Below are 13,225 nucleotides of genomic sequence, written 5' to 3'. Positions count from 1 at the left end.
TTTCTTGTTTTTAAATGACAACATTGATTATGTAATGCATTGTGTTTTATCTATTTATGTATGTTTCCCTTTGTTTTAAATAAAAAAAAGTCTGTGAACGGTATAAAATAGTTTATGACCAATGATTGCTTCTAGTATGAAGGAGTGAATGAATGGTGTCTTCCAGGGATCCTCTTTACACTTATTGTCTGATAGCACCCTGTTCCCTGGAACTTGTGGGGTCTTCTCTCTTGTTGTTAACTTAAAACACTTTAAACAAAGTTTTGAGAGAACCAGACCCATGCCTAGACAAGATGCTAACTTCGATGAGAAATATAAAGGCCCACATGGTTAGATGGGGGCGTTTCACCGAAACGTGTTCATCTTAATGTTAAGTGAAGGCACGCTGAGACCCATACAGTGATACCTATGCTGTACTTGGAAAGAGGTCCCTGATGAAAGAGCTGAGGCGTGCTCATTCACCATAATCCTTTTTTAGATAGGGGCTGTAACACAGCACAACATATTGTGACTACCGGGGCCAAATCTAAATGACATGGAGACGAGCACTGACTCCATCTTTAATTCCTCATCAAACAATACCTCAACTTCCTTGGCATGAAGAATGAGATCTGCATTTCAGATACGAGGACTCGAACTCAGACTGAAAGGATTTTCACAAGACTGTGAGGTGAAGAGGCAAACTGCACAAAACACTGCGTTACTTTTTATAGACATATGTTCTATTACTGCACAGAACAACCTGTGCTGCAGAATTGTTATTAGGAACGTTCAAACTCCTCCAAGAATTTTCTTTTTTTAATCTACGGTATGGCTCATAAACCATATATAATAAATCAACAAAACTCGAGACTGGTGCACACTATTTGGTAACACGGATCTGATGCCACTGAGCTTCATGTTGTGATGTCATCGCGCCTGCCTTTGTCAAGGAATTCTAATTAAATACTCCTGAGCCCTGATGGGTCAGAGAATTCTGATAGTGTCACTGACCTATTTTGTGACATATGCCCTGAGCTATCAAAGAATTCTGCTGTGATGTCACAGAGCCTAATGTTGTGGTGTTTGAACCATGCATCACTTAATCCTGCTAGGGTATCAGAGTCCTCAACTGTGATATCACAAGTCAAGTCAAGTCAGAATTTATATAGCGCATTACATACCCGGAGGGTCTCAAGGCGCTTGAGGAAAGGAGAGGGGAGGATTACTTATCGAATATTCAGGTTTTAAGCTGTTTTCTGAAGGCTAGGTGGTTTTGAGTGAGGCGGAGGTGGATGGGAAGGGAATTCCAGGTTTTGGCCGCCAAGTAGGAGAAGGATTTCCCCCCCATGGTGGCTTTGTGGATGCGCGGAACAGCGGCGAGGGCTTGGTTGGAAGAACGCAGCTGGCGGGTGGGGGTGTAAAAGGAGAGGCGCGTGTTGAGACAGTCAGGTCCAAGTTCGTAAAGGGCTTTGTGTGCGTGGGTGAGGAGACGGAACGTTATCCTCTTGTTGACGGGGAGCCAGTGAAGGTCTTTCAGGTGAGCGGAAATGTGGTCTGTGCGGGGGATGTCTAGTATGAGTCTGGCTGAAGCATTTTGGATGCGTTGGGAGCTTTTTCTGCAGTTTTGCGGTGGTACCGGCGTAGAGGGTGTTTCCGTAGTCCAGACGGCTTGTAACCAGTGCGTGGGTGACCGTTTTTCTTGTTTCGGTGGGGATCCAGCGAAATGTTTTTTTGAGCATGCGTAGGATGTTGAAGCATGATGATGAGACGGCGTTGACTTGTTTGGTCATCGAGAGTGAGGAGTCCAGGATGATGCCCAGGTTCCGTGCGTGGTCCGTCGGTATGGGAGCTTTTCCTAGGGCCGTTGGCCACCAAGAGTCGTCCCATGCGGAAGGGGATGCACCTAAGATGAGGACTTCCGTTTTGTCAGAGTTCAGTTTCAGACGGCTGTGCTTCATCCACTCGGCTACTTCTTTCATTCCTTCATGTAGGTTGGTTTTGGCGGTGGTTGGGTCTTTGGTGAGTGAGAGGATTAGCTGAGTGTCATCCGCGTAGGAGATGATGTTGAGGTTGTGTTGACGTGCGATGGTTGCGAGGGGGCTCATGTAGACGTTGAAGAGGGTGGGGCTGAGTGATGATCCTTGCGGGACGCCGCAGATGACTTCGGTGGCCTCGGACTTAAAGGGGGGGAGGCAGACTCTCTGAGTTCTTCCAGCGAGGAACGAGATGATCCAGTCCAATGCTTTTCCTTGAATTCCGATGTTTCTGAGGCGTTGTATCAGGGTGCTATGGCAGACCGTGTCGAAGGCTGCAGAGAGGTCAAGGAGGATGAGGGTGACTGTCTCCGTTGTCCAGTAGTGTTCGAATGTCGTCTGTTGCTGCGATGAGGGCGGTCTCGGTGCTGTGTTTGGCTCGGAAGCCAGATTGTGAGGAGTCGGAGTGATTTGTTAGTTTCGAGGAAGGCGGCGAGCTGATTGTTGATGGCTTTCTCAATGACTTTGGCAGGGAATGGGAGGAGTGAGATGGGGGCGGTAGTTTTTGAGTTCGGTGGGGGCAGCTGTGGGTTTCTTCAGAAGGGCGCTGAGTTCGGCGTGTTTCCAGCTTTCTGGGAATGTGGCGGAGTTGAGGGAGCAATTGATGACGTCTCGGAGATGGGGAGCGATAATGGAGTCTGCGTTGTTGAAGATGTGATGGGGGCATGGGTCTGTAGGGGATCCTGAGTGGATGGAGTTCATCAGGCGAATGGTGTCTTCTGTGGTGATTGGGTTCCAGTCGGATAGGATATGCGGAGGGGGTACAGGTTCGGAGGTGAGAAGGGAGGACTGGTTTACGGGTTGGTTGACAAAGCTGTTGTGAATGTCGGCGATTTTGTTATGGAAGAATGGGGCGAGGGAGTCGCAGAGGACTTGAGAGGGGGTGATGTTTGAGCTGGCGGTGGGGTTGGTGAATTCTTTGATGATGTTGAAAAGTTCCTTGCTGTTGTGGGCGTTGTTGTCTAGCCGGTCTTTGAGTCCTGATTTCTTGGCTGTTCGGATTAGTTGGTGGTGTTTGCGGGTGGCGTTTTTGAAGGCGGCTTGGGTGATGGTGTTTGGGTCTTTTTTCCAAGTTTTCTCAAGGGAGCGACAGAGCTTCTTGGATTTCTTAAGGTCATCGTAGAACCAGGGGGCGTTCATGCTTCCTTGCTTGATTTGATGTTTTTTCAAGGGTGCTAGTTTGTCGGCGGTTTGGGTTAACCATTGTGAGAGGTTGATGGCGGCTTGGTTAGGGTTCGTTGAATAGGCAGGGGTTTTTTGAAAAAGCGATGTGGAGATCTGGTCGATGGTGATTTTGTTCCAATTTCTTCGCAGAGTTGGTTGAGGGTGGTTGTGGATCGCGGTCTTACTGTAAATGAAGTGGATGCAACTGTGGTCCGTCCAGTGGAGGGGTGTGGTGTGAGTTAAGGAGATATGCTTGCTGGAAGTGAAGATGGGGTCAAGAGTGTGTCCTGCATAGTGTGTGGGGGTGTTAACAAGTTGTTTGAGTCCGAGATTAGCGAGATTGTCCAGAAGGGAGGTAGTGTTACTGTCGTTGCTCTTTTCCAGATGGAAATTGAGGTCTCCCAGTAGAATGTATTCTTCCGAGGGGAGGGCGTGTGGGGTGATGAAGTCAGTGATGTCTTCGCTGAATTTTGTACGGGGTCCTGGTGGCCTGTAGAGGAGGGTGCCTCCGAGTGTGGTCTTGGGGTCGGTGTGGATCTGGAAGTGAAGGTGTTCGGCGATAGCGAGGTTGTCTTCTGAGTTGGTTGAGACGCGGATGGTGTTCTTGTGGACGATGGCGATGCCTCCTCCTGTATGGATGGTGCGGTCCTTACGAATGATTTTGTAGCCGTCCGGGATGGCTATGGTGATGTCTGGAGCTGAAGAGGCATTCATCCAGGTTTCTGTTAGGAAGGCGATGTCCGGAGAGATGGTGTCGAGTAGATTCCAAAGGTCGATGGCGTGTTTGTGAACCGAGCGGGTGTTGAGAAGGATGCATTTAAGGTGGTTGGTGTTGGATTTCTGTTTGGTGTTTGTGGGTTTGGAGAGGGTCTTGATGCAGGTGAATTTGCAGGAGTGGCAGCTGAAGGGTCCATGGGTGTGTCCTGGTGCTGCTTGGGCACAGTTAGTGAGGCGGCCGGGGTTAAGTGCTAAGAGGGTGGGGGCGTCGTATGTAAATCGGGGTGGGTGGGTGATGCGGGGACCAGGGGGTCTGGCACTGGGCGCGGTCCAGGCGCGGACGGGCGTAGGCGGGCTTACCTTTGGCGCGCATGGGGCGCATCCGCTGCGCGTGAACGCTGCGCGCAAATGCATCTGTCATATATGGCTAGTGGGAGTGGCGAGGGAGGATGATCTTGGAGGCGGGGAGCGGGGCAGAGAGCACTCAGCTACTTTGTCCTGAAAAGAAGCTCAATCTTGTGATGTTTCCCAGTCCTGTTGAGTCCCTGAATACCTCTACGGCCACTGAACTCTGCTGTGATGTCACAGAGTCCTGCCAGGTCACTGAATCCTACTGAGATGTCACTGAGATGTAGGTTTTAATACCACTGACCTGTACAGTGTAGTGTGACCAAGCCCCGTTGTTCACCTGAACCCTGCTGTGACAACACAGAGGCCTGTATTGCGGGGTCATTAAGACTATACAGTGATGTCAGTACACCCTGCTGTGTCACTGAATTTTACGTGGATGTCACAAAGCAGAATACATTAAGGCCCTTTGTATGCTGTATGTTGTGAGGTCACTGTGCTTTATGTTGTCATTTGACTGTCCCCACCCCTACACTATGAGGTCATTGAGCCCCATCATGTCACTGAGGACCACACAGACATCTTTGATGCCTATGAGCCGTCCTAGGTCACTTAGCTCTGGCATGATATCAAGAGGCTCTGAATCATGACGTCACTGAGTCCCGTGGCACTGAAGTGGCATGACGTGGCATGGGCCACGTACCTCCATTTAGGACAGCCTGAAAACTAGAGTGCATAAAGGAGTTGTGGCAAGCATTTGCTTGGACCTCTCAGAGGCATTCAACACTGGACACCATCAAATCTTACTGGGCAGATTAAAGGACAGGGGTGTTAAAGGAAGTGTCGTAAACTGGATCAACCCCTCCCTTAACCCCTTCGATGCGGATGACAAAGCCAGCTCGTCATGGGCGTTACCTGCGCTACGCGGATGACGAGCTGGCTTTGTCACAAACCGCGCGATTTTTAAATTTCAGCGCACAGCGGGAAAACCCGCTAGCGCGGTAGCGGTTAAAGGCATGTCAAGCATCATCCCTGCCATGGGCCCATCTCAGAGCCATACAGCATCGAGAAGAAGAGCTCCACAAAGAGCAATGATTTCATTCCTATTCACTCCCGGCAAGACTTTGGGATACGTATGTCACCCGGAGGTTTGAATGACGTCGAATTTGTGGCTCTTCCCAGTGTGAACTTAAGAGCACACAACAGAGTAAGGATCTCACAATCAACAGGAAGTAAGGAGCTCGTGCAACACCGGGAAACTAGAAGGGCCACGTACTCCTGACCAGGACCTGAAGGTCACAGTGTTCCAGAACCTCACATTCAAGATGGAGGACCAGCTACGCCTGGAAAGGAGGATGCGGTCCCTCCGCCATTAATGTTGTCGTCACAGGGAGCGTGCACAAGGGATGCGACAATGACCTCCAGACGGCTGGGCCTGTCCAGAGCGCGCCATGGTCTGCATGTAAATACACTGGTGCGTCATGAAACTGCATACACCAAAGTAACTGAAATAAATGCCTGGTCCTCAATTATTCACAAGCAAAGGGCGGAAGCTCCGAGAAGGAAGGGCAGAAAAGAGGGAAAGCGTGAGCTAAAGGGGGCAAAGGTGGTGCATACATGTAACCAGATCGGTTAGAAGGGGGGAGAGGAATGTAAAGTGGCGGTAGTACCACAGGAACCCCTGCACATGAGCCAGTGGTGAAGGAAGGCAGGAGCCCTGGTCCGGGGGCTGCCAGCTCTGCAGGAATGTTCTTCGATGCAACCCTGCATTCCCCAGCTGAAGGCTGCGTGCTCAAAGATGACACAAACTATCGCCGGAGAGAACAACAAAGACAAGCAGAACTCAACCAAACACGGCCTGTTACAAGAAGCATGAGGCATACAAACGGAACTGGCCAAAAACTGATATCGGCTCAAAGGAAAGAAGTGTGGTGTTGGAAAGGGGTTAGTGTTTGTTGCAACTTGAGTGCTGAATACGGAGAAAGTGAGCAAGTGTATACAGAAACTAAATATAACGTGCTACATAGAAACAAAGTAAAGAAACCTGGGTAATGGAAGAGTGGAGGCAAAGCAAGTAGCGAGGGGCCAAGGCAAGGACGCAGGAGGGAGAGTAGTGAAGAGCAGAGGGAATAATTCAGAGGAAGATGTACAACAAGCACTAGCTAAGATAAACATGTATGGGTTTATTGTAAGCAAGATCACACAGAGGGCTAGTCCCTCATGCAGTTCAATGGAAGCGGTCAGACAGAGGCGGAAGTATACACCCAAGCTGCCAATAGCCATAGGTGAAAACGAGAGTTACCGCTGTGCGCTTATCCAAGAAGTGATTGTAAATGTAAAATGTAAATTGATACTTGTATAGCGCACTACTCACCCGCAAGGGTCTCAAGGCGCTTGTACGAATACCGCTGTGGAACCCATCCTGGCTTTCCCTGTGAGGTGTCCACTCCTGGGCACCCCCATGGTGGAGGCCAGGCATCCTTAGCGTTGTGGGGGCCGTTGTGGAGATTAAGCAAGCTATTGCCCAGAGTTGCAGAGTGGGACTCCATGATTGGAATAGGCACCGAGACGAGAATTATCAGGTCCGTGGAATTTTGGGCCCAAGACCCGCCGAGGCGGGGAATTGAACCCTGGTCCCGGGCTAGATCTCTGCATCAGGGTCTGCCGCTCTAACCATTGAGCCACACTTCTTGAAGTCGCAAGCCAATGACTGAAAATAGACTGGTAGAAGAAAGCCAAATGGTAGAAAGGGATGTGTCTAAAGCCCACTGTGTATATTGTAAGAAACAAGTATGTTTGATAGCCGCGATGTGGACACCCAGACCTAAAAAGGAGGATCGACAAGAAGAGCAGAAGCAGGGCAGTGAAGGTGGGAAGAGTGGATGAACCTGGACAATGGAAGCTGGGACACTGGAGCAAGAGGGAAGAGGACAGGGGCAGTGACAGCAGGGACAGTGGAAAAGATGAAACGGAGCTGGTGACTGGAGGCAGGGAGCATTGAGAAAGAAAGGACTGGAAGTATGGGGGAGAGGAATAGTATGAGAAGGGGAGAGGAAGGTGGAAGGAAGATGAAATCTGGGAATAAAAGAGAGGAGATTGAAGACGCGGGAGTGAATAAAGTGTGCAATTGGACAGGGAGAGTCCTAAAAAAGGGTCAGCGGTGAGAACACAAATATGGGTGCAGAATAAAAGTGGGGTGAGTGCAGCAGTATGAGTGGGGCAGAGGGACAGAGGATGTGAGAGTAGGGAATAGGAAGAGAGGTGGATGAGAGGGGGAGTGGAAGCAGAAAAGATTGATACAAGCATTGGAAAAGCCAACAGGTTACGTGTTTGCTGCAGTCATTTGGCTTTGGCAATGTATGTTTTGTCATGGCTTGGCTTTTGTGAAACTATTGAATTAATCTGCCAGCCATAATAGCTTTGTTCTTTAGCTCATGCCAAAGGAGTCAATTTTTTATCTCTTAAAATTTACATTAAAAAGTACTCTATTTTTCTTTGAAATTTTTCCAATACAAAAAAGCACTGCCAACAAGTTTTGTTCCTAAGATTGGAATACCTGCCGGCCTACTGTAATTTCATCAGTGAACAGTGTAATTTCCTCATATTTTTTTTTATTTATTGGTGCCATCCACCATGTGCAGTACACATTAGGCAAAAGATTGAACCTGTAAAAATACCCCATGATCAAGTGGGACGAGAAAACTTGTTCTGGGTTTTCAGCCAAGTATATTAGAGGCAGAGTATTAGGAGATGATCGATTTACTGTAGGCTGATCCTTTTAGAAGTACCACGTGGTCACGCGAGATGAGAAAACGTATGTTTGGCTTTCAACAAATGAAATATTAAAGAAAGATTAAGAAATAGCACTTTTCACTGATAGAATTATTGTAGCCCTGAAGAAGGTCAAATTTTAGGCACGAAACGCGCTGGCTGTGGGGGGTTTTTGTTCTGGAACAACTGGAAAGGAAAATAGAGAACCTTTTTTCATGTAAACAAATCAGTATTTATTGGATTGACAAAGGTAAGATTTAGTCTCTCATAGTAAGAAGTTTACATGATGCTCAGTGAACAATTGTACAAATCTTGAGAGAGAAAGAGAGAGAGAGAATATCAGTAGCTGGTCTCTGGGAAGAGTGCGCCATGTATCAAACAGGAGTAGGGACCGATCGAAGTGCAGTGTCAACACCCACAGTAAATTGTTTTTGTAAAACTAACGGTGATAACAAAAAAATGGCTAAAAGCCAAAAATGTGTTTTGGACTCAAAAAGCGCACGTTGCCATAATAGTCCCTGACTCTGACGCACACTGCTTCCTGTGCAGGAGGTCCTTGTGAAAGAGCAGAGTGCCGTAACTCGGTGAGGTTGGTCAACAGCTGGAGTCTGACGTTGGCCAACAGCTGGAGTGAGCTGGCCTCCTGCCCCTTGCTGCAGCGTGCAGACGAAAAATGACCCAGCAACAGACCAATGGAGGAGGAGGGCTGGCTTAAAGTATATACGAGTAACTATATTGTTTAATTGTGGTTTTATATGTACTTTTATGGTTATTCTGTACTAATAACCGAATAAAGTTTCTGAATTTGAATAACTATATTTTACATAAGTAACTGTATTAAATTCGCTAATGCCAGGCCTAAAAGTGAGGTCTTGTGATAGGGTACGGATGAGCACGACTTGAAGCTGGAAGTGAACATAGTCAGGACGGGGCAGAAAAGTAAAGAACAGTAAGAGATGAGTAAAGTAAAGCGGTGAGAGGCTTACAGGCGGAAGACAGAGAGCGGGGGACACACGTGAAGGCAGGCAAACAAGACAGAGGACATCAAGAAAACACACACTGCACTCACCCACGATCAGCCGCTCCGAGTCGGGCAGTTTCTTGAAAATCTTCCTGAAGTCCTCGTTCCGTTGCTTGTAGGTCGGGCTGAGCATCTGCCAACGAGAATCGACATCATCAGAGAGCTGCCGCTTGAAAAAGGACCCGCGGCGGCCGCCGCCCCTCTCGGAGCCCCTGGCGGGGCCCTTCTCTGAGCCCCTCTCCGCGGGTTTCTCCGCGCCCTTCTCTGACCCCCTGGCTGGGCCCTTCTCTATACTTCGAGACCTCTCCAAACTTTTCTCTGCGCCCCTCCCTGCAGCCTTCTCCAAACTCCTCTCCGGGTTTTTGTCTGCGCCCCTCTCCGGGCCCTGCTTCTCCAGGCTGCTCTCAGCAGCCATCTCAGGGCCCGACCCCCTCTCGGAGCCTTTCTCGTTGTCTCCCATCTCCGGGATGGAGCGGCGAGGGCAGACCCCGCAGAACTCTCCCAGGGTCCGCAGATCACACGGGGCGTCTGCAGCAGCCGCGGCCGGTGACGGGGCTCAGCAGCAACTTTCCAAACATCTGCGCCCCGGAGAGTAACGGGACGGGGCTCTGCCCCGGAAGGAGCCGAAGCGCGAATTTAGCGCCTTTGTCGAGCTCCTCCCAGCGCACGGGGGGTGCAGAGGCCCTAAAACAAAGTTCAGAGCGAGGGGGGTCCCGGCTGCCCTCTGTGGCCCCCAGCCGCGCATAGATTAGGGGCCTTCCCGCTCCGCCAACCAAAGGGACGCGCACTGCCTCGGAGGGGTGTGCGGGGAGGACGCCCTCGGGCGCGCAGTGGACGGCAGGGAGGGGGCCGGGGTGAGCCCCCCTCCGTCGTGTAAGCGGAGGAGGCTATGAGCACAGAGCCGGGGAAAGGGAGGGCGAGGAGGGCTGCTCCCCACGGCGGCCATTGGCTGGGACAGAGACAGAGGTGTCTATGGCAGGAAGGGGCCGGTGTCAGGTTCTGCTTAACTCTTCCGCCGCCGTGCAGGGACCGCAGCGCGGAGGGGCTGGGGGATGGGCGGATTTGAGGGTGCATGTGAAGGGGGGCTGCAGACGCCCCGCACAGATTCTCGTCTGCCTTTCCTGCTTTTATGATAGTTTAGTTAGACCCTAACTGCCAACCCACACTTTCCGAAAAGTAGAAACAGTGCAATGCATTTCATTGGCATGCAAACATTACCACAATAAACATGTTAAGTCCTGTAAGGCAATCTATAAGTTACCAATATGCCCAATTAAATGACATCATCCTCCTTCCCCTACAAGCATGGTTATTATTTATGTATGAGTGTTAAAAAGTGCCAGGAGTTACCTTTCTGTTACTTCAGAGCGCTAAACAAAAGATGCAAGGGAGGTTACAGTCCAATCAGGTGGGGAGTCATTGTTCTCCGTGTCCACGCTCGGACCCTGGTAATTACCCGGGTTGCGTTCCAGTCAGTTTTGTTGCTCACTGTGCCACTTTAAACGGACCAACCGTATGCAAATTAGCCTTGGTCCAGATCCAATACACTCAGTCAAGTTTTAACTGCACACTTCCTCTCACCCCCACCCATAAAACATAAATAACTCCCCTCCCCCCATCGTTCTTTCTCAGACAATGCCCCAAATGTCTGGAATTCTCTCCCAATACATATCAGAACAAATCTGTCCTTCATGAGCTCCAAGGGGCAAAAGCATTCCCCCTCAATCAACACCTCAACCATCCGGGGAAAAAACACCAAACACACTCTGGAATGAATACACGGCCCCATGCAGGTGTCCAAAGTATTCTTCAATGAATTGTACTCTATCACTATGGACTGATAATGTCGTAAAATATGTCTACTCACGAATAGTGCCTGACAATGGTGTTAAGCGCCCCGATCCCACCCCCCCACACTCTAGCCAGTGCTATAGAAAACTTTCCAAGTAAATAAATGAGCTGTCATTGATGGTCCCCTCCAGATGGGAAAACAAGCAACTACCGGGTCTCATCCGTGAGATGGGACTATACTCCAATGGGACCATGAGCCCGAGATCTCCTTCCGGGCAACCACCTCACTCGGAAAACAAGCATTTGCAATGCAATTGGTCTCACCTATGGGACCTTGTATGTATTTAGCTATGCAGCACATTAGCCTGGGTGCTGAACATCTACTGTTCTTTAACATGGAGGGAAAGTAAGGACCAAACTGCATGGCATGCCAGGTATGGGAACACATGCAGAGAAATATTGCCCATCAGCTGGAAATTGTATAGTCCAAAGCTCTGTTTTAATATAAAATCAGGGCCTTCTGTGGTCATATCACTAAAAATACAAGATTAGAAAAAAAATAGTATTGTCTACTGGTGCTCGTGGAAGACAATTTCTATGAACTGGAATCTAGAGAATGGTAAAGTGATTCTGGTATTTTACTGACCTCTGCTGGTAGTTTTCTATCAAGACAGTTAAATAGTCAGTTGAACAAAAAAAGTCCCAAAGCGGAAGCAGATAAGTCCTAGGGCTGATCTCCAGAGCCCACAAAGTACATGCACAAATAAGTATATACTAAAGTATATACACGCAGTCTCGAATGCTCGACCTAAAAAACGTTATCGTTGCTGTGCTTGAGGGGTCCTGTCCATCACACACCCCATGCCCGGCACAGCTCACCGTGGCAGCGCGCTGTGCTGGAGAGGTGCTGTCCATCACACATCCCAAGCCTGGCACTGCTCACAGTGATGAAGGCGCTGTGCTGGGGAGGTGCTGTCCATCACACACCCCGTTCCCGGCACTGGTCATGGGTGATGGAGGTGCTGTGCTGGAGATGTGCTGTACATCACACACCCCATGCCTAGCACTGCTCACGGGTGATGGAGGTGCTGTGCTGGTGAGGTGCCGGAGAGGTGCTGTCCAACACACACCCCGTGCCCGGCACTGCTCATGGGTGATGGAAGTGCTGGCCCAGAGATAAGTGCCATCCCTTTCACAGGCACCCCAGGCCTGCACTGCTCACAGTGGTAGAGTGATGCACCCTCTCTACGGGGTGAGTGCTGTACTGATAGACATCCAGACGGTGCCCGCCTAGTGCCACGACTGTTGCTGGAGTACGGCGGTACATAAACACGCACATCACTCCATTATACGTGTAGCAATGGAAAGGCTGTGGCCCAATGGACGTTATTTAGAACACGCGCACTAATGAGCACCCATTCAGACATGAGTTAGGGCACAGCAAAGATCACTCCAAGTTATCCCCTCATATGTTAGGAAATGAGACATTACCAAGGAGCGCCTCTCGAATTCCATGCATGTGTATATTTATGGAGAAAACAGCCGGAGTGATCTCACTGACAAAGATGATGTAGTTAGACACGCGCCGCCTCCAAGAACATGCTGAGCCACCACTGGGCGCCCCTGGACATGCCAAGTCTTTGTTGTGCTGGATGCCGAGGCCGGAAGCTCCCCTGTCGAGCTCTCTTTGGTACAGTCCGCACACTTCTTATCAGTTCTGGGGTCACAGTGCAGGCCATTGATTGGTTTACGGCCCCGTTAACTGCAGGATATACAATCTACTGACATTCTTTCCGATAAGGAAAGAGTTCAATGGAGGGGGAAGGGGGGGGGGGGTGCATGAGTGCGCGTGAGGTGGCAGGAGGTGGCAGCTCTCATACACCTCTCGTCTCACCTTTACGTGACTGGTCCAAGATTGTCCTCTTTATTTACTATCTTGTGTGAGTGTGACACCTCGAGAGACCTCAGAAAGGCCGGCCGGGCGGGGGTAGAGCTAGTCACACGCTGGTCACCTGGCCCCAGTTGTAGGAGAGCAGTGATAAATGAATTCAGATTTCCTTTCATCAGCTATTCAAGTTTCAACTTGGGGACGAGTTCGAGTGTTTCTATCTTGATACACTTTATAGGATTGCTTCTTCATCGCCTAACTACTGCAGATGACACCAGTCATCTGCGACAACGTCAGCACCGCTGCACGCCCCCAAGTCGAAAGGCGGAGCCGTTTTTTTTTTTTAACAAATGATTGGTTTTCTGCCGTACTTAAATTGGATTACAGACGTGGGCAATCACCTATCTACAGCTCCCAGAAAGCCGTAGGCGCTTAAATAACAAGCATTGGAAATGCAATAGGTCTCGCAGCATTAGAGTTAGTGCTTTTAGAATTGTTTATGGGTTTTTT

General features: G+C 49.6%; 1 protein-coding gene across 2 annotated transcripts in view; it reads right to left on the bottom strand.

The window, feature by feature from the left end:
- The window catches only part of GRAMD1A (GRAM domain containing 1A), a 336,050-nt gene that overhangs the window by 112,272 nt on the left and 210,553 nt on the right, over window positions 1–13,225 (bottom strand). Inside the window, exon 4 of one of the 2 annotated variants that reach the window (XM_078655362.1) lies at window positions 9,085–9,169. In XM_078655362.1, the coding sequence (XP_078511488.1) occupies window positions 9,085–9,169 (85 nt within the window). Of the gene's footprint in view, window positions 1–9,084; window positions 9,928–13,225 lie in introns of those variants that run through there. The other variant, XM_078655361.1, reaches the window with a different exon arrangement.

The sequence above is a fragment of the Lissotriton helveticus genome, chromosome 7 (assembly GCF_964261635.1).
Source record: "Lissotriton helveticus chromosome 7, aLisHel1.1, whole genome shotgun sequence".
In the NCBI taxonomy this organism is placed as follows: Eukaryota; Metazoa; Chordata; class Amphibia; order Caudata; family Salamandridae; genus Lissotriton; species Lissotriton helveticus.
Note: the sequence above shows the minus strand (reverse complement) of the source record. Positions and strands in the feature narration are given on the sequence as shown.